Source organism: Molothrus aeneus, chromosome 9 (assembly GCF_037042795.1).
Source record: "Molothrus aeneus isolate 106 chromosome 9, BPBGC_Maene_1.0, whole genome shotgun sequence".
Taxonomy (NCBI): Eukaryota; Metazoa; Chordata; class Aves; order Passeriformes; family Icteridae; genus Molothrus; species Molothrus aeneus.
The window spans coordinates 10,025,930-10,049,060 of record NC_089654.1 but is presented as its reverse complement, the minus strand read 5'-3'; the positions used below and the strand labels follow the sequence as shown (position 1 = coordinate 10,049,060).

General features: G+C 58.9%; 4 protein-coding genes across 4 annotated transcripts in view; 2 read left to right on the top strand and 2 right to left on the bottom strand.

Annotated features, from left to right (window-relative positions):
* Positions 1 to 1,042: 1,042 nt before the first annotated feature.
* LOC136560217 (SLIT and NTRK-like protein 5) lies at positions 1,043 to 5,373 on the bottom strand. The gene is made up of 2 exons (XM_066555931.1): positions 5,349 to 5,373; positions 1,043 to 2,887 (listed from the first exon to the last, which is right to left on the bottom strand). The coding sequence occupies exon 2, from the start codon at positions 2,787 to 2,789 to the stop codon at positions 1,680 to 1,682; it is 1,110 nt and encodes a 369-aa protein (XP_066412028.1). The 5' UTR covers positions 2,790 to 2,887; positions 5,349 to 5,373; the 3' UTR covers positions 1,043 to 1,679.
* A 1,579-nt stretch (positions 5,374 to 6,952) lies between these two features.
* On the top strand, positions 6,953 to 14,153 carry PLK3 (polo like kinase 3). The gene is made up of 15 exons (XM_066555594.1): positions 6,953 to 7,114; positions 7,900 to 8,007; positions 8,099 to 8,215; positions 8,632 to 8,761; positions 8,849 to 8,936; positions 9,469 to 9,564; positions 10,256 to 10,451; positions 10,797 to 10,923; positions 11,317 to 11,426; positions 11,502 to 11,619; positions 11,723 to 11,806; positions 12,003 to 12,165; positions 12,265 to 12,394; positions 12,615 to 12,722; positions 13,107 to 14,153. Exons 1-15 carry the CDS (start codon positions 6,953 to 6,955, stop codon positions 13,299 to 13,301), a joined length of 1,932 nt encoding a protein of 643 aa, XP_066411691.1. The 3' UTR covers positions 13,302 to 14,153.
* A 772-nt stretch (positions 14,154 to 14,925) lies between these two features.
* DYNLT4 (dynein light chain Tctex-type 4) lies at positions 14,926 to 15,579 on the bottom strand. Its single transcript, XM_066556156.1, has one exon. It carries the CDS (start codon positions 15,577 to 15,579, stop codon positions 14,926 to 14,928), a length of 654 nt encoding a protein of 217 aa, XP_066412253.1.
* A 2,117-nt stretch (positions 15,580 to 17,696) lies between these two features.
* BTBD19 (BTB domain containing 19) overlaps positions 17,697 to 23,131 on the top strand; it is a 7,559-nt gene continuing 2,124 nt past the window's right edge. Inside the window, 6 exon segments of the mRNA XM_066555732.1 lie at positions 17,697 to 17,738; positions 17,740 to 17,832; positions 17,834 to 17,928; positions 19,871 to 20,090; positions 20,503 to 20,556; positions 22,052 to 22,111. Of these exon segments, the coding sequence (XP_066411829.1) occupies positions 17,697 to 17,738; positions 17,740 to 17,832; positions 17,834 to 17,928; positions 19,871 to 20,090; positions 20,503 to 20,556; positions 22,052 to 22,111 (564 nt within the window).

Sequence of the window (23,131 nt, the reverse complement as noted above, 5' to 3'; positions counted from 1 at the left end):
TGTTGTTAGCCCTAGTCAAAATCTGCAGCCATGGGATGGGCTGCACCCCCTGGAGACAGTTGCTAACCCTGCCTGTCCTGCTGTAGCCCTGTGGCAGCCTCTGGTCCCTCTGTCCCTGTAGGGATGTGGGGGTAGCATGAGCCAGGGTATGCTGTAGTACTTGGCAGAGAGTGATGGAGGGATATTAAAAGCTGGGATATTTTCCCAGAGCCCAGGAGGGAGCAGGGAAGGAAGAAGTCCAGCTGTATATAAAACAGGGAAACATCCATGAGTGGCAAGATACATGAAGACAAATCATCCCATCCTTGTCCCTAGGCCATGTGGGGCTGAGCAGTGCTGGGACTGAGCAGTCCCACCATGGGCTGCTGAAGCCCCACAGCACTCTGCAGGAAACACCACTTCCTCTGCCGGCCGGAGCGCCGTGTCCTGCCCTGCCCAGCTCCCTCCCTTCCTGCCTGGGCACCAGGCCCAGCACAGCTCCAGACAGGGTGGCCCATGCAGCTTCCAGCCTGGAAAATGTCCCCCTGGGCAAGAGGAGCAGGACTCAAGGGTGTCCCTCTCCATCCACAGAGAAGGGCTGGAGCACCTTGGGTGAGACTTGCTGGGGGTGCCTGTATTGAGCAGTGATTCACAGGCCCCCCCCCCCCCCCCCCCCCGCCTTTGCCCTGCTCCCAGGAGCCCCACAAATTCTTGCTTTGTTCAGGATCTGTGGCATTTACAGCAGGCTGACACCTTCCCCACCCTTGTTGTAAATCCTGACACAAAGCAAAGGCTCTGCTGGCGTTTAGCCAGCACCCAGCTCTGCTCTGCCAGAGCCACAAAGAGGCTCCCGGGATGCTGGGCAAGACCCTCGCTGGGCCATCACCCAGAGCAGGGGAGGGTAATGGGGTAGGAGTGAAGTCCACCAACCCTGCACTCCCCACATCCCATGTGTTGGCTCCCCACTATCCCAAAGCACGAAGGGATGGAGCCACACTGCCAGGAGTAAAATGATATATTTCTTACTGAGAGCTGGATCCTACAGGGCTGTCTGCAAGGGGCCCCCTCTGATGCCACCCTGTTTGTGTGCGCTTCACACACCTGCTCCCACAAGTGTGCACACACGCATGCCATGAAGCAGCACATGTGCATTGACTGTTTCAAGTCCCTGTGGGGTGTGGGGTGGGCAGCAGGCAGAGCCACCACAGGCTTCCCATGATGGGCCCAGGGCACCCTGTCCAAATGTGACACTCCCTGCAGACCACACAGGCAGGGCCAGCCCTGTTTCATGTCTCCAGACCGTGTTCCCTGCAGGTTGCAGAGCAGTTGTGCCAGACACCATCTGGCTCCAGCAGGAGAGAAAGCTCTGGTCAGTGGGTCTGGCACTCACAGCATCATCACTTGATCCCCAAAACCAGCCCCCACCTTCCCTGCACATCCTTCCTCAGGCACCACCAGCCTGTGGGAGGGTCCCCAGAGCCTGAAGCACCCTTGCAGCCTTGCCCAGCTGCAGCACATGGCAAGCGAGGGGTTCATACAGTAGCACAGGGGAAGGGATGGGTATTTGGTGGTGCACCTTTGCAAACAGCCACTGTCGGCCATGGCAGGACAGCTCATGCCTCTCCTGCTCTGGTGGCTTTCACTGCTGCCCAGCCCCTGCCCCTCCTGCTGTGTGTCCAGACACAGCCCAAGTCCTGGCATCAGTGCAGGTCAATGGTCTCATACTCCAGGTTGTCCGAGTCCTCCAGCTCGATGCCAGGTACCAGGTTGTAGTAGCTGGTTGTCTGACTCATGTAGATCTTCTCCCGGTCAGCAGAGTCCTTCAGCACTTCACTCACGCTGACAGTGTCCACCTCTGGCTCACTGCCCAGCTCCTCTGCCCTTGGTGCTGGGGTCCCCAGCTGCCCTTCATGGGATGGCACCTGGGAACTGCTGGGGGATCCCACCTGGATCTCCACCTCCTCGTAGAGGTCTCTGCCACTCTCCAGTGGATCCACAAAGGGCTGGAGCATGACCTGTTTCCCCAGCAGCACTTTCTTCTCAGCCTTGGAGGGAGCAGCAGGCAGCTCGTAGGGGATGTAGTGGTGGGGCTCTGCAGACAGTGGCACACTGCCCCTCTCTGCCACGGCCCGCTGGCTCTGGGACCTGCTCTGAAAGCTGTAGTTGGTCTTTTTCTTCTGCCGGCAGAAGCACCAAGTGACGCTGGCGAGGATGAGGAGGGCGGGCAGGCAGATGAAGAGGGCGGTGAGGCCGTGTGAGCGGCACAGCTCATCCCGGGGAATGCTCTGGAGGCCCACACCCTGGTACTGCTCTGGTGTGTGGCAGATCACCTCAGCAGCCTGGCTGGACCAGCCCTCCAGGGTGGTTAGCAGAGCACAGCTGCAGTCCCAGCTGTTGTTGGAGAGCTGAAGCTGGAGCAGAGATGGCTTCAGGAGGCTGGCAGGGAGGAAGGTGAGGGCATTGAAGCCCAGGTAGACCTCCTGGACCTGGGAAGATGCTTTCAGGAAGGACCTGGGTAGCTCCTGAAGCTGGTTGCTATCCAGATAAAGAACCCTCAAATTAGGGGCATTTTCTAGAAAGCTTCCAGGGAGACTTTCCAGCAGGTTGTGACTCAAGTGTAAGATTTCCAAGGCAGGAGGGACTCCCTGTGCGTTGCTGATGGCCGTGATGCTGCAGTGGGAGAGGTAGAGTTCCCGCAGCCCCTGCACCTCCACCAGTGCTCCCCAGTCCAGGTGGGTGATGTTGGAGCTGGTGAAGTTGAGGCAGCAGCTCTCGGGGAGCGGAGCCTCCCGGAAAGCCTGGTAGTCCATGGGCTCGAAGCAGTTGCAGACAGGCGGTGCTGGCTCAAGGGCAAGGCCGGCAGCGAGCAGGAGGCTGCCCCAGAGGGACACGGTGCCCAGCCCGGCGCCTGCGGGGAGAGCAGAGGGGACGGTGACTCCCTGTGCCCTCCCGCTCCCTTTCTCCAGCCTTCCCGGCGGGGAAGTGAACCCCACTTCTCCTCCCCTCCGCGAAAGGACCGGCTCGCCGCAGGTCCTCCAGGGCCGTCCTCCAGTGCCACCGACCCCGCCGGCCCGGGGCTGCCTCTCCCGCGACGTCCCGCTGCTCCGGCCAGGTGCCCGCGGGCAGCGAGCGACCCCCGGAGCTCCGGCCGTGCCCCCCGTGCCCTGCCCGGCCTCACCTGCCGCCGCTCGCCCCATCCTCCGGGGCTGCTCCGCGTCCCGCCGCGCTCCCACCGGGCGCGGCCGCCGGCTCCGCCTCGCCGCGGGGCGGCCCCGCCACATCCCGCCCCGGCCCCGCCGCCGTCCGGCCCGGCCCGGCCCGGCCCATGGCCTCCCTTCAGCCCCCCGTGCCCCGTCCCCTCGCAGGGGTCCCGCCAGCCATGGACCCTCCAGCCGCCCTCGGCAGCGGTACCCCCAAATTTCGCTTGACCCAGCTCCCCTGCAGTCCATCAACCCGGGATCCCCCCTTATTCTGCCCCTCCTTCACAAGCCATAGTTCCCATTCCTTCATCATCCTTCCCCTCTCCATTTCCCAGATAGAATGTCCCTTCCCAGCCTCTCCCTCTGCCCCGCAGAAGACATGTGTCCCTCCAGTCTTGTCCGTGTCCCTCCAGTCCTGTCTGCACTCCATCATCAGCTCCCCAAGCTCCTGGAGAAGGGCCGGGCTGGGCTCTGCTGAGTTTGTCTCTCTCCTGGGAAGGGGAAAGAGCTCTGCCCGGCTGAACTGCCAGCTCCACTGGGGAAAGGATGCAGAGTGCACATTCTTGCCGGATGGGGATCAAAGGGCCAGCATCGCACTCCATCACTGGACCCCAATGAATTCCCTTCCTCCCACACAAGTCTCAGGCCAGTAAGGAGGAGCAGAGTCAGACATGAGCACTACATCCATCAGAAAAGCAGTGCTGGAGAGGGGAGCTCTGTTTTCACACCCTGTGTGCTCACTATGGGGTGAATTGGGTAAACTGAGGCACATGGAGTGTACCAACAGCTCTTTGCTTGGTTACTGTGGAGGTGGGTAAGATGGGACCTGGGCTGAGCACGTCCAGTACTTTGGTGCCTTGTGCCCCAGTTCCTGGGGTGCCTTGGCCCTGCTGGTGCTGGTTCTTCCTTCCCCAGCTCACCCAAGGGACCAACAACCCTCTCCATGCTCCTCCTTGGTGGCTGCAGCCCCATGCTTTGCAGAGCTGTGCTGAGGGATGGGAAAGCCCCACTCCTGAAAGGGGTCAGGCCTCTCACCCCAGCCTTGGGCAGCTTGTCTGCACCCTGATGCTTGGCTGGTGTTGCTCTTGCCGCCCAGGCACTGCATGCAGGCACACAGCAGTGCCCTGGTGCAGACGTGAGCTGGCAGCTGGGTTCAGCTCCCCTGCTCCTGATGTTGCTGAGCATCTCTGAATGCCATGAGGGTGGGAGGACCAGGCCAGTGCTGAGTATCATGGAGAACAGAGATCCCACAGCCTCTCTGGGCTCCTGTGATATTTTACCACATGCGCAAGGGGAAAAAAAAATTCCCAGTATGTAGATGGAGTTTCCCTTGATGCAGCTTGCATTGTGTGCCTTTCATGATTTTACTGTACATGTCCCCAAAGAGCCTGACTCCCTTTTCCTATAACTCCACCTAACTAGCTGCAGGCAGTCAGGAGTTCACCCCAGAGCCTCCCCTTCCCCAGGTCCAACAGGCTGGTGATCTTAAACCTCAGTTCCTCCCACTGCTCCAGATCAGTGATGGCAAAACCTGTGATTGACATGGGACCCCACAGGGGACCCCAGCTGCAGGTGATGGGTCTGTGTCACAGACATGTTTTATGAAAAAACTTTTCCTTAGGATTTTTTCTCCTGAGAAGCTGAGAGGCCTCAGGAACAAAGTGTAAACAATGATTATCTGCTGCTGTGGAATGCAACGGGTGCATCTGGGATTGGTCTCATGTGGTTGTTTCTAATTAATGGCCAATCACAGCCCAGCTGTCTGGACTGTCTCGGTCAGTCACAAGCCTTTGTTATCATTTCTTTTCTATTCTTAGCTAGCCTTCTGATGAAATCCTTTCTTCTATCTTTTTAGTAAAGTTTTAATATAATATATATAATAAAATAATAAATCAAGCCTTCTGAAACATGGAGTCAACATTCTGGTCTCTTCCCTCATCCTAAGACCCCTGCGAACACCGTCACAGGTCTGCTCCCAGGCTCCATCCCTCTTGGACAGGAGGTGCCTCAGCCTCGGCAGGACGTGGGCTGTGGGCTCCATCCCTGCCCCTTGCCCAGGAACTCACCAGAGGCAGTGGGGAGCAGGAGCAGCGATGGCAGCTCTCAGTGCTGGCAGGTCCCCCTGTCCCTCTGTGGGGAATCCCGGGACAGCCCCGTCTGTCACCTCACCTCCAGACAGGTCCCGCGGGGCCTCCCTGCGCTCCCGGGTGCCTCCACCCACACATGGCCTTCAGACGCTGACTCAGCTCCGGCAGCCCCGAGCTGGGGCCTCCATCGGAAAACCTGTGATGCCCGGGGAGCCCCGGGCGTGATGGAAACAGGCAGCTTCCCTCGGGGCAGCAGCATCCCAGCCTGCTCCCGGCCGTGTGTGCTGATGGGCAGTGGGCTCCTTTGTGCTTCCCCTACAAAAGCTGGAAACACAAGGAAAAAAACAGCCAGATCTGTATTGTTTCCTCTTTCTCTTCAGGCAGGTTTTCTCAGTTTTTCTGCCGAAAAAAATAGGGAGTTGATTCATCCCAAAATATGGAGTTGATTCATCCCCAGTACCCTAGGGTGAGAGGGGATGTGCTGGGAAGAACGGGGATGTTTGCCAGAGGTGCTCATGCAAAACCCTCAGCGCATTCAGGAGCACAGTGAGCATCAGTGCCAAGAGCCCTGAGCAGCAGTGGGGGGAAACTGAGGCACAGGGCACGGGATGGTCACAGAGTCACCCCCTGTGTGTGATGTGAGCAAGGGAGGGACAGTGGGAAGATTGAGGGGCTCTTGCAACGCTGCTGCTTCACACTCGTGGGGGTTGTGGGTTTGCAGGCACCCTGCCAGCTCCCGCGCCCGTGGGGAGGGAGCGGTGCCAAGCACCTTCCATGGCCCGTTCCGGGTGACAGAGGCGAACGCTCCTCACGGCCATTAGGGAGCAGCACCGCTGTGGCGCCTTGCACGCCCTGCACAGCCAGGCCACCGCAGCAGCAGGGCTGAGGACAGGGTGCCCAGGCACCGAGGGGCAGGGATGGTGGATTCCATCATCCCTGCATCTTCCGCTGTTCCCTGTGCGCCCAGCGCCCACCCGTGACCCCCTTTGCTGGGCCCTGGCACAGAGTAAGAGGCCCTTGGGGAGTGTCCACCTGCATCCAAGTTTGTCATAAGGGAGGGAGGGCAGTACAGGGCACACAGGGGCTTTGAGAACCCTCCCTGGGCCACAACCTTTGCATGGGAAGGAGGCATGAGGACCCCAGTTGGTCGTGTGACACATGCTGGGAACACGTGTGAGGGGAAGCACCCCGTGAGTAGGTGTTTTGTGTGAGTGTGTACTTACAGATGTGCATGGCAGGGGGCTGTGTATGTCCTGGGAGACAGGGGAGGGAGCTCTGCCTCTGCGCATTTTTGGGGTCCCAGTGTGACCGTAGGAGAACCCTGAGTCAGGAGGAGGTTGTCCCTGTCCGTAGGAGGAGGATGCAGCTACTGAGGGGACATCGCTGTGTGTGCAGGGGTGGGCCCCTGTGCAGTGGAGAGGCTGCCGCAGCTTCACCCGCGGTGTCACAGCTGGTAGGAGAACACCAGTACATTCCCGGAATTCCCGAAGCTCCGCCCCCTCCGCCGTGCTGCGGCCCCTTTAAGGGCGGCCCGGGGCGGCTGGGGGCGGGGCTTCTCGGATGACGTAATCGCACCCCCTGATAAAGGCGGCGGGATTCCCGGGGCGGCAGCGGCGGCGCGCGCCGGCGGGGCCACGTGCGCGGGGCGCGGCGGAGCCCCGAGCCTCCCGATCCCGCCGCGCCGCCATGGAGTCCGCCGGTCTCTTCCCCCCTTTCCCCGCCGCCTCCGCCCTCCCCGCGCGGCCGGCGCCCGCCCCGGCGCCACCGCCCCGCGCGGCCGAGACCACCCGCATCATCATCGACCCGGTCTCCGGCCGCTCCTACTGCAAGGGCCGCCTGCTGGGAAAGGTACCGAGAATGGGGAAAGGGGGAAAGGGAGCTGGGCCGTCGCGGAGGGCGCCGGGGTGAGCCGGTGTGGGTGAGGGGAGGGGCGGGGGCTGCGCGCCTGCTCGACCCCCATCCCGGGCGGCCCGGGCTGGATGCAGTCCCCCGGCTGCCGCCCCCACCCTCCCCGCCTCGCCCGGCGGGCCCGTAGCAGCGCTGGAAGCCGTGAATCACCCGCGCTGGCTGCGTGCCTCGGTGGCTATCGGAGCCGCATCGGTTTCGGGGCGCCCCTCGGCGGGTGCGTGGGCCGGTGGGTGCCCCGGTTCCCAGGGGTGCCGGCCCGCGCCGCTCCGCCGCACGCAACTTTTCCTCCGGCTGACAGCGGCGTGTGTAGGAGGAGGATGCCGGTTCCCAGCCCGGCCCGAGTGGGCTCAGCGGCTGAGTGTGCAGATTGGAGGGTGACATCACGGCAGGAAAAACCTGTCTCCGTGGGGCTGCTTTTCGATGGCCTCCGGTCCCCGGGCTTCCTGCCCTGCGCAGGACTTTCCAGGTTGATCTGTCATGTGGAAAGATGCAAAGTCCGGCCATAGTGGGAGGGAAAATGCCTGGAGGTTTTACAAGAAATGGGTGAAGAAAATGCCTGGTTGAGAGCATCATAGTTCAGATCTTAGTGGGCGACGCAGCAGGAGGGAGCGTGTGACGCTCGCCGGGCTGTGCTGCCAGGGAAGGGAGGAGGAGGAGGAGGCTTGTAAGCAGGCAGGGGTAAGGAGCTGTCTCTCACCCATCCGTAACCACCTCTTCCCTTGCAGGGTGGGTTTGCACGATGCTATGAAATGACAGACCTCTCCAGCAACAAAACCTATGCCGTGAAGGTCATTCCGCACAGCAGGGTGGCTAAACCTCACCAGCGGGAGAAGGTGGGTGCCGTGTGGCTGCTGGGGGGCTGGGCTGGGCTGCTGGGGGGCAGCAGCTCCCCTGTGCTCACCTGGCACTGCTGCTCTCTGTCAGATCACCAATGAGATCGAGCTGCATCGGGACTTGCACCATAAGCACATCGTCAAGTTCTCCCACTACTTTGAGGACTCAGAGAGCATCTACATCTTCCTGGAGCACTGCAGTAGGAAGGTCAGTGCTGCTGTGGCCTCCTTGTCAAAGGATCTCCTAAACAGCCATAGCTGGTTGGAGCAGGCCTTGCCAAGGTGTTGTGTTAGCAGTCCCCTGAGCTGTCAGCTGTCACACCCTTTGAGCTCACTGTAAGCAAAGTGGTTTTGCAGGGCACTGGGCACTCCAGCAGTTGTCTGTCTGTCTCGCACTGCCTGCTCATGATATGGCCACCATAAATCCAGAGGTTCCCATGGCTCTGGTGACCAGCCTCAACCTCATGTGGGGAGTCTGCTGAGGTCATGGCTGTGAAAAAAGGATTATTTGTGAATGTGCAACTTCTGGAAGAACTGGCTTTGACCCTGCCTAGTCTATGCCTAGTCAGCAGGGCTGCCTGTTCTCCCTGCCTGCATCACAAGCTGTCTTCTCTCCCGTTGCAGTCCCTGGCCCACATCTGGAAGGCCCGTCATACTCTGCTGGAGCCCGAAGTGCGCTATTACCTCAAACAGATCATCTCAGGCTTGAAGTATCTTCACCTCAAGGGCATCCTGCACAGAGACCTCAAGCTTGGTGAGTGCTGTGGGTGGCACATGGTGTTGTGTGGGGAGCAAGCTGTCCCCAAGGGACTTGTGGTGACGCATCGCCTTTGACTTGCAGGCAACTTCTTCATCAATGAAAACATGGAGCTAAAAGTGGGAGACTTTGGGCTAGCTGCTTGCCATGATGTCTCTGACCAGAAGAAAAAGTAAGTTTGGGATTTTCCTTTTTCAGAATCCACCTGGGTTTCACTCTTCTTCCTGTGGCTTCCCAGGAGAGTGGAGGTGCAAGGGGTCCTGCCTGGTCTTGGGAGAGGAAGCCTTAGGGCCCCTTCCTGGGGTGAGGGAGCAATTCCTGCTCCAGCTGCAGGCAAGGCGAGGGGGCTGGGGGCTTTGTGGCTCCTCAGGAGTGAGCTTGCAGCCGTCGGGGAGAACAATGTGTTGACTATTGCTATTGTGCCTGCCCGGCTGCCGTGCCGGCTGCACAGGCTGGGACACAAAGGCTCTGTTCCTCCTCAGCTCTGGGACAGGCTCTTCCCAACAGCTCCCCAAGAGCAGCTGCTGCCGACCTCCGTGAGCTGGAGAGGGGGGAGTCTGTATGGGGCTCCTTGTAGATGAAGGGGGGCCACAAAGAGCAAAATGGAGTGGGGAGGACAAGGGTAAATCCCAGGGCTTGGAGCAGGGGGAGGCTGTCTGTGAGGGGATGAAGAGCATGCACTGATCTGGTACTCTGCCCCACAGGACAATATGTGGGACCCCCAACTACCTGGCCCCAGAAGTGCTGCTGAGACAGGGCCATGGGCCAGAGTCAGACGTGTGGTCTCTGGGCTGTGTCATGTAAGTCTGTGCTGCTGGGTGGGGAGGGGTCCAGGCACCCTGCCTGGGGAGGGGTCCAGGCACCCTGCCTGGGGTGGGGGCAGCTGCTCTGTGGGCAGCCCGATGAGGAAGTTTTCTTGTGCTGTGCCTTGTGGCTCTGCAGTGGTTGCTGAGAAGCAGGGGGAGGGGAGCGACTGGCTGGATCCTGCCCAGCCTTACTTTGGAGCAGGTGCTGCCTGCAGCCGTCCTGGGATGCTGTGTGGGGACTGTGCAAGCAGGACTGCACGGGGTGGGTGTGCTCATGCTGCACTCAGCTCTGGTTCAGAGCAGGCTTGACCGCACTGTGAACCTGATAAACAACGGAAAATCTCCGTGGCTGCTGTGCTGTTTGCTCAGGGAGCGATCGCTGTTTCGCACATCCAGCCCCTGTCCCGGCCACTGCCTGCTCCCCTTTCCACCCTGATGGCCACGAGGGTGGGAGCAGCGGGTGGCCTTTGCTGCCAGCTCTTTGTCCTTCCTCAAGGCTCCTTGCCTGTTGCTCTAAACAGTTGCTAGGAGGAAGCATGGCCGGATGTGAGCGTGGCTGTCGAGGCTGGAAGTGCTGCTCTCAGCCAGGTGTGGCCGGCCAAATGCCAATAACTTCCTTGCTTTAAGTGCTGCTGAGTCACAAGCCTGGTGGGGATCTGACACTGGCATGCGTGTTCCCTCCCAGGTACACCCTGCTGTGTGGGAACCCTCCCTTTGAGACCTCTGACCTCAAGGAGACCTACAGGTGTATCAAGCAAGTGGAATACACCCTCCCCGTCTTCCTCTCCCTGCCTGCCAAGCACCTCATCACTGGCATCCTCAGACGCAACCCCCAGGACCGCCTCACCCTTGATGAGATTTTGGACCATGAGTTCTTCAAGGTGGGTGGGTGGGGGCCTGGGCCATGGGATCCCTCTCCAGGTGGGATGAGGTTTTTTGGGCTATGCAGGGTGCTGTCCTTGTCCTGTACAAAGGGTCAGTCCTTCAAAGGAAGCAGCCGCTGTCCTGCCCAAATGCCAGCCAGAGGAACTGAGGGATCTGGTGTGCTTCTGCTGCCTTGTTGCTATAGCAAGGGGTCGTTTCCTGTGCTGATGCCAGTCATGGTTCTGAGGCTTGACAGAAACACAAGCTGGCTGTCAGGAGGGATGTGAATGACTGTGGTCAGCCCAGGGCAGCTGGAGCATGTGGTCTATGGAAACCAAACCTCTCCCTTGACCTCTCTGCAGGGCTACACGCCTGAGAAACTCCCTCCCAGCAGCTGTGTGATGGCTCCAGAGCTGAGTCCCCCAAATCCTGCCAAGACTCTGTTTGCTAAAGTCACCAAGACACTCTTTGGGAAGAAGAAACCCAAGGGTAAGTTTGTGCATTGCCAAGAAGCCTCTGGGTGACTCTTCCTTTGGGAAGAAGTGGATCCTGTTTTCTGGAGAGACCTTCTGATGGATCTCTCTGGACCCCCTGCCTGGGGACAACACAAGCTCTGTGTGCCCCTGCCTTCTTGTGCTGGTGGCCTGCCATGGGTGTGTGCTTGGAGAGCGGATACTGTGCCACAACCCATGGGGCAGTTCCTCCTGGAAGCCCTGAGTTGCATGAGAACTGGGAAGTGAAAGTGGAAGACATCTGTCTGACACCCTGTTGTCTCCATGGGCATGGGAATAGATAAGGGAGAGCTAAGCTACTGGGAGGGGTGGCCTGGATGTCCCCAGCCTCTATGTTCAGCAGCATACTCATCTCTTGCTCTCTCCTCAGCCAAGAAGGGCTCTTCAGAGGAGAGGGATGACATCTCCAAGCTGGTTACTGGGCTGATGAAGACCTCAATCTGTCGGCAGATGAGCTATAAAACTGTGGAAGGGAATGAGGTGAGAACATCTCCGAGGCCATGCATGCTCTTTGGCAGAGCAGGCAGACCATGATAAAGCAGAGTCTCTCCACAGGCCACTCCTGTGTCGTGCCGCAGTGCCAGCTCCAGCCCCGTGGAGACAGTGGTGGAAGAGACCTCTCACAAGTCTACGTCCCCCTCCATCCGAGGAACGATGGCCAGCAGCTGTGAAGGTGAGCAATACCTGTGCCAGCCACCCCAGCCTGCCCCAGGCTTCCTGTCATGCCGGGGCTGATAGCGGGCCGGCTGACTCAGCCTGTCATCTTCTCCCCGCAGCCTTTGAGGATTGCGTCACTGCCTCTGCCATCATTGAGTCAGCTGTCCGGCTCCTGAGGGCCTGCCTCTCCTCCATGCCTCCAGGTAAACTGGTTGGACTGCTCTGGGATGGGATAGGGGGCTGTGCATCCCCTTCCCCCTGGGATGAAGGCATGGCTGCTACTTGGGGTACAAATAGCACCCTAAATGGTGCTAGAGTCTGCTGTAGGGATCTGTTCCCCCTGGGGAGGTGAGACAGACAGGAGCTGGCTGGCTGCTCACCTCCTCTCTTCTCCAACAGCGGAGAAAAACCCAGCTTCCCTGGCCCGCCATGAGCACTTTGTCTGGGTGAGCAAGTGGGTGGATTATTCCAACAAGTATGGCTTTGGCTACCAGCTCTCCAACCGCAGCATTGGGGTCCTCTTCAACAATGGCACGCACATGACGCTCTCTCCCAACCACAGGTGAGCCATGGGAATGGGGCTGATCTGTCTCTAGGGGAGCCCCTTGGGTGGGGAGGGGAGTCTATAACATCCCCAAAACTCGTGCTCTGCTCCCTCTAGGACTGTACATTACAACCCAACGAACAGCAAGCACCTGGTGTTCTCCGTGTCTGCCATCCCCGAGCAGCTGCAGGGACAGATGAGTGTCCTGCGCTACTTCGCCTCCTACATGGAGCAGCATCTCATGAAGGTGAGTGCTGGGGCCCAGGGTTGGACTTTGCATCATGGTTTGACCATACCACTTGAGCTGGTTGGACTCCCTGCTTGCAGCTCTGGCCAGGTGGGCACACAGGGTTGTGTCCTGGGAGTGGGGACTCCACTGAGGGGGTACCCAGCTTTGGTGTTGTGTGTGCTGCTGGAAGTGCTCCCATGTGTGGGACCAGTGACTTATGCAGACTGTTCTCTCAAAGGGAGGTGACCTGCCCAGCATAGATGACCTTGGGCAGCCAGCCCTCCTCCTGCGGTGGGTGAAGACTGACCAAGCCTTGCTCATGCTCTTCAGCAGTGGCACCCTCCAGGTATGTGTGGGGCACAGTGGAGATGCCCAGACCTTTGTGAAGAGGAGGCCAGATGGTGGTCTTTGGGTCTGTGTTGGATCTTATCTGCCACAGCGCAAATGGAAAATCGAGCTGTGAAAACAGCTGTGGGTGCAGGATGCTGCTCCAGTGCCTGGAGCTGCTGGTTGCAGCTTCCCCAGCCCATGGAGAGACATAGCACTTCAGCTGGATGCTTGTGCCTGCCCCTGTGCTAGGGCTGCCTCATTCCTGCCATGGGGCATGGGCAGGGATGCTCCCAGGCAGGTTGGGGAGGAGGAACGGGTTGAGGCAGGAAATGTAGCTCCATCCTGGCTCCCGACATGCTGTGGGAAGCATGGCTTAAACCAAGCCCAACCTGTCTCCTAGGTGAATTTCTACAACGACCACACCAAGGTGATCATTAGCAAGCCTGACCACTCCTGCCTTGTCACCTACATCAACCGGGAGCGCAACTCTTACACTTACAAGCTGTGCAGCCTCCAGGAGCTGGGCTGCTCTCCTGAGCTCCACCACCGCCTCAGATACATCCTCAAGCTTCTCCAAGAATGGGCTGAGGCCTAGCCTGGGACCTCGGGGGACCCTGTCTGGACTTGGAGGTTTCCCCCTGCCCTCCCATGGGATGGGAGGGATGATGTGGTGCTGGCTATCCCCCTGGGCACTGTGTATCCTGGTGCTCAGCTGGACTCTGGACTAAGACATGTGGATGTGGTTACAGCAGCGGGTCTGGATATCCTTGCTGCTCCCTGGCTCTGGGCAATCGCTGTCTTCCCCCTGGTGTCTCCTGCTCTGGTGGTGCTGGTCTTGATGGAATGGACTGGGGTGTTACAAGGAGGTGGTGGTGGGTGAGTGTCCTGCAGCTGGGTTTGGGGCTGACTGGGCCTTGTCTGAGGCTGGCAACTACTTGTGGTGGAGGCTCAGGCTCCCCTGCCCCAGCTGATGCATCAGTTGCACAGACCCTCTGCATGGCCTGGAGATGGCTGCCACAGCCTTGATCTCAAACTTTGGGTGCTGTGGGATAGGAAAACCCCTTCCCAGGAGTGGGCAGGGGTGAAGGGTGCTGCCTGCCCTGCCAGGGGCTCTGTGGGCTGGTGTGTGCCACTCCACAACTGTTACACTAATAAGGAGGGAACTGTGCTGGGCCCAACTGTGCACAGTCTCTTCCCATATTTGTGAATTGTCTGGTACAACCTGAGGTTTGATAAAGGGTAGGGCATGGGATCTGAGGACTTGCCTGGAGAAGCCCTCATTTTGTTGGGATCCAGGGTTGTTTCTTATTTCAAGGCAGTTTCTGCCATGTGGGACTATTTATGTATCTTATTTATATGGAATTATTTATTTTCCTGTTGGTCTGTCCTTGTGCAGTTCCCCTCCCCCTGACTTGCCTCAATAAAAACTTATTTGTGTAAGGGCAAACTATGTCTGCCTTATTTGAAACTGGAGTCATAAAAAGAGCTTCAGCATCATTCTTGCTCCAGAGCTGCTTCTGCCTGTTGGGGATGACCCTTCTTGCCACTGACTGGTGCTGGGGGATAAGGTCAGGGAGGCAGGATGGCTATGTGGAGCCCATGTGCTACCTCCACTGCTTTCATGGGACTGGCACAAAGGACAGAGTTAGCTCTTGCTTATGCTGGTGGAGCCTTGGAGCTGCCTCAACTTCTCCTTGATGCTGCCAAATGCATCCCCACTCCTTTCTGCACTTGGACCCAACCCAGCTGCTCTCCTGACTCTGCTGAGCTGCAGAAGGCAGGAGCTATGACCCAGGTGGTGGAAGGGTTGCCTGGGCCCTTGCACTGACATCTCAGTGTGATGGGATATGAGCTGGGCATGAAGCCAGGAAAGAGCTCTGTGAGCTTGCTTTGAAGGTGATCTGTGTAATCAATCTGCCTGGGAGCAGCTTGTGCTGTGGGAAGCAGCCTGGGCTGCTCCAACAGCTTTGGGCAGTTGCCTGTTCCAGGGAAATCCAGCCTTTTGTTGTGTTTGCTGCCGCTTGGGTCTTTTTGCAAGCCATAGTACTGGGAACTGCAGCGTGGGTGTGAGCCGAGGCTGGAGTGAGCACCCAGATCTTGCTCCCTGCGCACACCCTGGCCCAAGATTCCAGGTATGGCACACAGCTGGACAAAACCTCTTTATTTCAGCTGCTCTCTCCCTACAGCTCTACAAAACTGGGTGGACAGAGAGGCATGTGCTACTCGAAGTAGACCCCGTAGACTGTGGCCACGGCAAAGAGGGAGGCGTTGGAGAAGGTGGCAGAGGCAAAGCTGTCGGTCTCAGGGTCCCACAGTCCCCGGCTGGCCACCAAGAGGCTCTGCTGGCCCTGCTGGCCCAGCACCACGTGGCAGACCAGCTTGTAGCGGGGTGGCACCACCTCCTTGGCCTGGTTCTGCAGCAGCTCAGTCAGGCTCTGGGCTAGTGGGGCACTGCCCTGGGCACTGTACACAGTGGTCCCCAAGGCACAGGCCAGGGTCCCTTCCAGCACCTGCTGCACCTGCTTCGCATCGAACTTGCAGCCTTTGTCCGGCCCCATCCTGTAAGTGTTTTCAAGGCGGGTCTTGAGGATGGGTTGGGAAATTGGGAGCCCAGAGAAGCTGACACGTCTGTGGAGCATCCAGGGGCCAATGGAGGGCCGCCTGCTCCCCGGAACGATGCCGAAGGAGCTGCGGCGGCTGAGGATGGAGTTGCGGCGGGAGAGCAGGGGCGGAGCTTTGCTGTCCTCAGGGCTCCGGGCTGGGGCTGTGGGCTGGGACCCACGGCGTGTACTGCGGAGTGCAGGGGCCTCAGTGCTGGCTGCAGCCAGCACCTGGGCTAGCAGGGCTATCTCTGGGATGGGCTGCTCAGCCATAGGGGGTGGCCTGCAAAGGAGATGTACCTGGGTGTTAGGTGAGGCAGGTGTCCTGTAGCCTCTCCATTCCCCTGCTTCTTTGCCTCATTCCTCCCTGCCCTCTGCAAATCCTGTGCCTTCTAGCATGCGAGTCTCCATGAGACAAGATGCAGAGGGGCTGGGAGATCCATGGCAGCTGTCTTCCCTTCTCCAGTGCCTCTGTGCCCATCAGACTCAGCCAGCTGGGGCTGATCCAGTGCAGTAATGTATGGTCCACACAGCCCTCTGCTCTCCCATCTCCAGCCCTTCCCCCAGCACAGGTGAGTGACTCTTTCCCCAGTGTTCGGTCTGCATCCCCCACTTACCCTAAGTTCTATTCCTGTCCTTCCGGAGTAAACCCAGGGGACTTGTCTCTGGTGGATGTCACTGCCCAGGACCAATCTTTTATCTTGCAAGTTGCTGTGAGCAGGGCCAAACCTGCTGTGCTCCTGGAACAAACCTGTTGTGCTCCTGGAAGGTGAAGTGTTGCTACGTGACACTGTAGGTCTCCAGGGCTGTTCTGGGGCATGGCTTCTGTAACTCCTTGTTTCCTGGTCCCTGGACAGCCCTGTTCCCCTTCACTCCTTCCCTCTGCATTTTTTGCTGTGTCAGCACAGGGATGTGCCCTCCAATGCCTGCACTCCAGGCATGTGCCCTCCAATCTCAGCTCCCTGCCAGCCCTGAAACATGCAGGCTGGTGTTGGATGTGCAAGAGAAGAGCAGGGGGTGGAGAGTAGCCACTGTGATCACTACTTTGTGCCCTATGGGCTGCACTGGGGCTGGGCCCTCCAACAGCTTGACTTTACTCAGACATTTGCATCTTTAGGCTACTTATGCCCCACTGCACCAAGGGACAGTGTGCGTGGGTTTGCACCCACTGAATCATATACATAGTGGGTTGTGTTGGAAAGGACCTTAGAGATCATCTAGTTCCAAATCACCTGCAATGGGCAGGGATGCCACCCCTAGACCAGACTGCTCAGAGCCCTCTCCAACCCAGCCTTGAACACTTCCAGGGACTGGATGGAGCACAGCCCTGGTGTGTGCCAGGGACCCTGCTGCTGTAATGCCTGGGGGGTGAGCAGGTCCCTGGGGGCTCCTGACCCTGGCTGGCGTTTCTCTCTGCCAGTGGAGCCCAGCCCAGCTGGTACGACACGGCTGTTCCATGAATGTGCCTTTGTCTGGCCTGGCTGCCGAGCTATTTGAAGAAAGTGGAGACGGCACTTGTGTTTCTATCTCCAGTCAGAGGTATTTATAGCCTGCCTCTGCCTAGTGCTGCCAAGCACACTGCCAGCTGGACCCCTTCCCTTGGGGTGCCACCTCAGCTTCGAGCCCCATTCCTGCCTTCCCTTGCACCACCCACTGACAAGCAAGGGTGGATCCCTCCATGGGTAATCCCCTCCTTGAGCTGCTTGAGGCCAGCCAAGGGTTGGAGAATGGCACAGCACTTGGTTTGGGCTTAGGTGAGAGGTTGCTCTAGGGGGTTGATCTAGTGGGTGGCATCCCTGCCCACGGCAGGGGGGTTGGAACTAAATGGTGCCTTCCCACCCAAGTCTTTCTACAAGGCTGGTGGTGCTTTTTTCTGCCTGAAAGCACCTGTACCCTAAGCAGACATGAGAGCTGCAGGGCTCTGGCCTGGGGCATCGCAGGATTGAAGGCTTCCCCCATTTCAGAGGACAAACCTCCATGCTGGGCCCTAGTCTGCTCCAGTGCTGCTGCTGGGGACTCAGCCATGCCCAGCAGCTTTCCATGGGCGCTGTGCAGGTGGAGGTGAGGGTGATCTCCATGCATGTGCTGCCTTTTCCAAAATCCCAGCTGCCAGCCTCTCTTCACCCCCGTCTCTCTGCTCCGCAGCAAAGCCGCCAGCAGCTCGGGCCACATCGTCCCCGTGCCAGGCGTGCCAGAGCCAAGCCCCGAATCACGGCAAGGAATTCCACTCGCTGCAAGAGGCGGATCAGCTTCCCCATCCGGTGAGTGCCGGACGGAGCCGCCTTGGCAGCGCGGCTGTGCTTCACGCCTCATTGTCCCATGGCTCCCTCCCGCCGCTCCCCGGCAGCCCGGCCTCCAGCCCCGGCGCTGCCTGCCAGGTTTCCCTAGCAATGGGCCGTGCCGTACGACGCAGCCTCTTCTGGCTTCCTCCCCGCGGCCTCCCCGGGCTGGCCGGCCTCCCGACAGCCTCCGCATTGCCTGCCGCCATCCTCGGGCCTCCTCCCGCCGCCGCGCTCCCTGAGGCAGCCAGCCCATGGCCGGACCCTGCTCGGCGCGGCTGCAGGGCGACGTGGCCGCCTTCAGCGCTGCCCTGCGCACCCTGGTCAACAACCCCCAGTTCAGGTGAGGGCCCGGGGCGTGCCGCCTCCCCCCGACGCTCCTGCTGTTTTCCCGCAGCCCCGAGCCCTCCAGCTGGGGCCATTGGGGCCCGCAGGGAATCCGGGGAGCCCCGGGCAGCTGGTGGGGCCCACGTGGCTTGTGCAGCGCTCCCCACACGTCCGCATGCCAACAGGCCGCCAGCGCTGGCCCGGTGTAGCCCACCCTGCACAGCCATCCTCTCTCAGGAGGAGGGAAAGTTCCCGGGTCTGCCCAGACCCCCTCTGTCCCCAGGCATGGTGACAACAGGGCAAGGCAGTTTCCCAGGATAAATCCTGTGCTGGGCTCTTGCCCTTGTCAGGAATGGGGGTACATTGAGCTCCCCAGGAGCAGCGCTCAGTTCCTCTCCCACCTGGCTTTATTGGTGTTTTATCACCAGAGGGCATGGCATCCCCTCCTCACAGGGTTTGGCATTCCTGCCACCTCTTGCCACAGCAGATAGCAGAGATGGAGATGCTGCTTTGGCTTCCCTCACCCACATGGTATGTCCTGCCTGGCTGTGGTCCTCTTCACCCACTTCCTGCTGAGGCCTAGCCCGCCTATCTAACACCAGAGCTATCTAAGGAAATCCCCATTCCTGCTGAAATTTTTGGCCACCCAGAAGAGAAATCCCGGTAAAAACTACCCAGCCACAGCACCAGGCAGTAGAGGAGTGGCTGACAGTGCCTGGTCATTCTCAGCCTACATCCTGCTGCTCACATCTTTTAACCCATACCCCTTATCAAGCATCCTGCAACCTGAAATCTGTGCTCTGCATCCATCTACTTCATCCCACATTCTGCATCCTTTCTTCTGTAGCCTGTATCTTACAGCCTGCACTCTGTAGCTTTTCTTCTGCATCCCACATCCTGCAACCTTCATTATGCATCCATCCTGCAGCCTGTGTCCTGCATCCCAGACCTTGCATGCCATCATCACAGCTGGTATTCCACATCTCACAGTCTGCATCCTGCATTCTGCTTGCCCCTCTTGGCCTGTGGACCTCAATCACAGAGCAGTTTATCATGATCCCCCTTGCAGGAGCAGTCATGGAGGACCTGTTGGGCTCTGCTCACAGCACCCATCATGCCCCAGCTATGTGTCTCCTGATAGACACTTGGAATGACAGAGTTGTCCTTCCTTCTGGTGGGCACATACACTGGAAGTGTCCTGTGGGACACTCTGAGGGTTTGTGCATGTCCTCATGGCAGTTAGAGTTTGGGTGGCATGTCTTCTGCTCATTGGCCTGTTGGGATGGAGGAAGGAACAGGGGGATAGATGGGCCATAGCTACAGGTGTGCTCAAGCTGGAGACTCCATGTCCTTTGCCTGCTTCCTTTCCCCTGATCTTGCCCCCCTTTTCTGGGGCCATGGAGCCGGGGAAACATTTTGGGGAGGGGAGGGTTATAGGGGATCAGGACAACAGGATAGTCCCTGTGCTCTACTGTATGCCACAAACTGCCCTGTTGGGCCGGTGCCAGCCCTTCTGGCAGCTGTGCCAGGGACTTCACATCCCTGAGATGATGAGTCAGTTCCCATGAGTCAAGGAGGCTGATCCTGGTGACAGCAACGCTTTCCTTGGCTCTGCTATGCCAAAAGAGAAAGTCACTTTCTCCAGCTGTCCTGGGCCTTTCTCTGCCCTGCTTGGTGCCAGCACCCTGGGCTCTCTGTGCCAGAACCCTGGGCTGTCTGTGCTTTTCAGAGGACCTGTCATGCTCACCTCACCTTCAGCATTCAAATGGCTGGAAAGAGCCACTAGCAAGGTCCCCTCTGTTCCCCTGTTGGGACAAACCCCTGGGTTAAAAGTAAAGGGTACTGCCCCCTGTGCCAGGCATCAGCAGGGCCCTTCCTGTGTGGCCTGTCCCAGCCCAGGGAAGGCTGTGTCCTTGCTTTCCAGCACTGTGTCCCTCACGGTCCCCTCTCCCCCGCAGCGATGTGATGTTTGTGGTGGGCCAGGAGCAGCAGAAGGTGTTTGCACACCGCTGTGTGCTGGCGTGCCGCTGCCAGGTGTTCCGTGGCATGCTCAGCCAGGACTCCTCCAGCAGCATCCCACCCCAGGGCCCCTTCATCCTGGGCAACGTGCAGCCTGAGGTCTTCCTGGCCGTGATTGAGTTCCTCTACACCAACAGTGTCACCCTCAACAGCCACATAGTGAGTGGGGATGGGGCTGGTGGGTACCATGGATGTGGGAGGGACAAGAAGGGGATGCAGGGGAAGGGGGTGCTTTGCAACTCTTGGTGTGCCAAAATTGGAGGAGATGGTCTGTGTGATGCTCTCTGGCTGGCTAACAGGGTAATGAATGTGTGGGCTCTCAACCCAGCACAGTGGGGTGTCCACAGCACCTTGTCCCAGTCTTGGGACCTCTGGCTGTGCATACCCTGGATGGTGAGAATGGGGACACCACAGCAGGAGACCTACATTTTTCTTCATGCAGCAGCCTTATCTCCCATGCCCCACTCAGGAGCTCCCACAGAAGCTGGAGCACACCTGCCCTTTACTCTGGGCTGCTGTGCCCATCCATGCCCCCACAGGCTGATGATGACAAGGTCCCTCTTGCCTGCAGGCACTGGAGGTGCTGACCTCGTCAGTGGAGTACGGCTTGCAGGACCTGTGCAAGGTACGGTGCTATCTGGGCTGTGGGCAGTGGTGCCTGAGCAGCACCCCAAGATGGTCCCTGCATGGCTGCTAGCTGGAGGTGCCTCTGAGGAAAGCACTGTGGTGAATTACACAGGCTTGGCCCTGCTTCTCTATCCTGGAAAGTCTCTCTAGTGGGATCTCCCTTGAGGGGGTGCAGCAGCGGCCGGGAATCCCACAGGGGAATCCCGAGAAATCACGGGGAAGGACATGGAGTTTCACATCTCCTGCACAGCTAAGGTCAGGAGGAAAGCCCCTGTGCCTTCGCCCACACGTGCTGTCTGGTCATCTGACAGCATGATGCAGTTAGAGAGAGCCCCAGTCCTTGAGAGCAGTCAGCACCTCAGTTGTGGTGCTGCCAAAGCTCTGCTGCTCTGAGTGGGAAGGTTTTGGGAAGGCAGCAGGGACACAGAGGAAGGGTGGGAGCTGAACGAGGAGGGGCTGGGGAGCTGAAGCAGCTCGGAATTTGGGGAGGGCAGCCAGGCCACGTCATCAGCCTGATTCCTGAATTACAGCCTGGCTGAACATGTGACCTGACATCTCACACCCTGACTTCCCTCCCCATCACACTGGGAAAGTACCTCAGGAGCTGAGGAATCGTGGGCTCCTGTCTGCCAGTGATGGGATGGGACCTGTGGGAACAAGATCAGCCAAAGCCCAGATGTGGCACAGAGCTGCCAATCAGCTGTCTGGGCAGGGAAGGGATATAAGGGGTGTTGCAGAAAAGGGGGACCTGGCGCTCCTATCATGACTCACACCCCACCACCCAGTAAATGCATCCTGAGGGGGTTGACCTGCACAGAGGAGGGGTGGGAGGGAAAGGGGCTGACCAAGGACAGCTGGTGAAATCATGTCAGTGTGCCCAGCTGCAGGGTGACCTCATATCCCTCCTGCCAATGACTCAGGGCCCTTCTGCCCCAGCTGACAGCTCCTCCCTGCATGTCACATCCCCTTGGGTTTCCCAGGGACTCTGGTAGGCAGGTGAGATAGGCAGGAGAGAGGTCCCACTCAGGATAAACATGCTGATCTGGCTGCATCCCACCTGCATCATCCATGTAGGGGATGCATCTGGAGATGCTGTTCCCCCAGCAGTCACAGCCAGAGCACAGCTGGCAGGCAGGGCTGGGGCAAAGCTGAGGTCACCCAGTGCGCTGCAGCTGGCACCAGGATTGTGCCCTATGGCAGAACATGGATAGCATCTGTAGACAGGATTAAGGGACCCACCTGGGGCTATCAGATTGGCTGGTTTTGGTCACATCAGTGTTGGTCCCTGTCTCCATCAGTGGCCAAGCTGGCTGCCCACATCCACACTGCAAGGCCTCATCCCACAGGCCAATGCTTATGAAATCCTGGGGGGCTGAAGGTGCCTCTGCCCCACATTCCATGTGCTGGGGGCTCAGGGGATGCTGAGAGTTGTGTGGGAGGATGGCAGGGTTGTGTCCCCCACTCTGCCCACCCTCTCCCTGTCTGTCTTACAGCTCTGTGTCAAGTTCATCAAGGACACGCTCAGTGTGGAGCAGGTCTGTGAGGCTCTGCAGGTAAGAGTCACACCAGTGGGGTCACAAAGGCTTAAAAATAACCTGTACAATCTTGGGGGCAGGAACAGACTTGACCCTTCTATTCTCTGCTGGACAGTGGGGCAGGATTTCCCACTCATCCCTGGCCCAGCAGCTGCCAGGCCAACTCCCAGACCACTAGGATTGTACCAGGGCTGCGAGGGACAGTGGGGCCACCAGATCCTGGCAGAGTAGTGTCTTCTCTGTCAGCCTGAGCAGGACTGGCCAGAACTCCACAGTGCCAGGGCTTTGTCATCATCTGCATGAAACTGGGAGGCACTGGGTTTTGGGGAGCCAGTCCCAAAACCCTTGCTGAGAGTTGAAGCACCTAAAAATAGCCTTGCAAAGGTCCTAATGGCCCTTGCCGTGCTATTTGGTGGGATCAAGGCTGCTCTCCAGAGAAGGGGTATTTGTTTAATCTCCCACAAGCTGAAACAATCTTGGGGTGAGGTGCCTGCCCTAGAACACAGAGCCCCAGCCAGATGTGGTGCCAGACCACTGCAGCATAAATGGAGCAAAAATTGGCCCAGAGGAAACCAAACAAGAAACCCCAAAACCCCAGAACAAAACAAACCTGAAGAAAACAGCTTGTCTGCCCTCCCCAGTTACGTCAGCACTGGTCCCCTGCTGTGGTGGAGGGGGACATGTTGTTCACCCTGCCTGTGCTGGTCCCAAGTACCCACACACAGGGGCTGCTTGGGGGATGGGGTTGTGCCCTCCTGGTAACCTGATGGGCAGTGCCAGCCCTGGGACAAGCATTGCTCAGTAGGGCTGGGAGAACATGAGAGCAACCCCAAATTCCTGCTGCAGTGCAGGATAGCAGCTATGGGTCAGGCTGAGGCTGGAACCAGGGGTATGGGGTGCTTGTGGGGGGCTCTAAGCTGATCCTGTGCCCACACAAGGAGCACTGGGGACTGGTGGTTTCACGTGCCTGTGGTGTTACCTTGTGAGAACAGCACCAGGGCTTCTCACCCACTGGTGGGCTTGGTGAGGTGCCTGAGC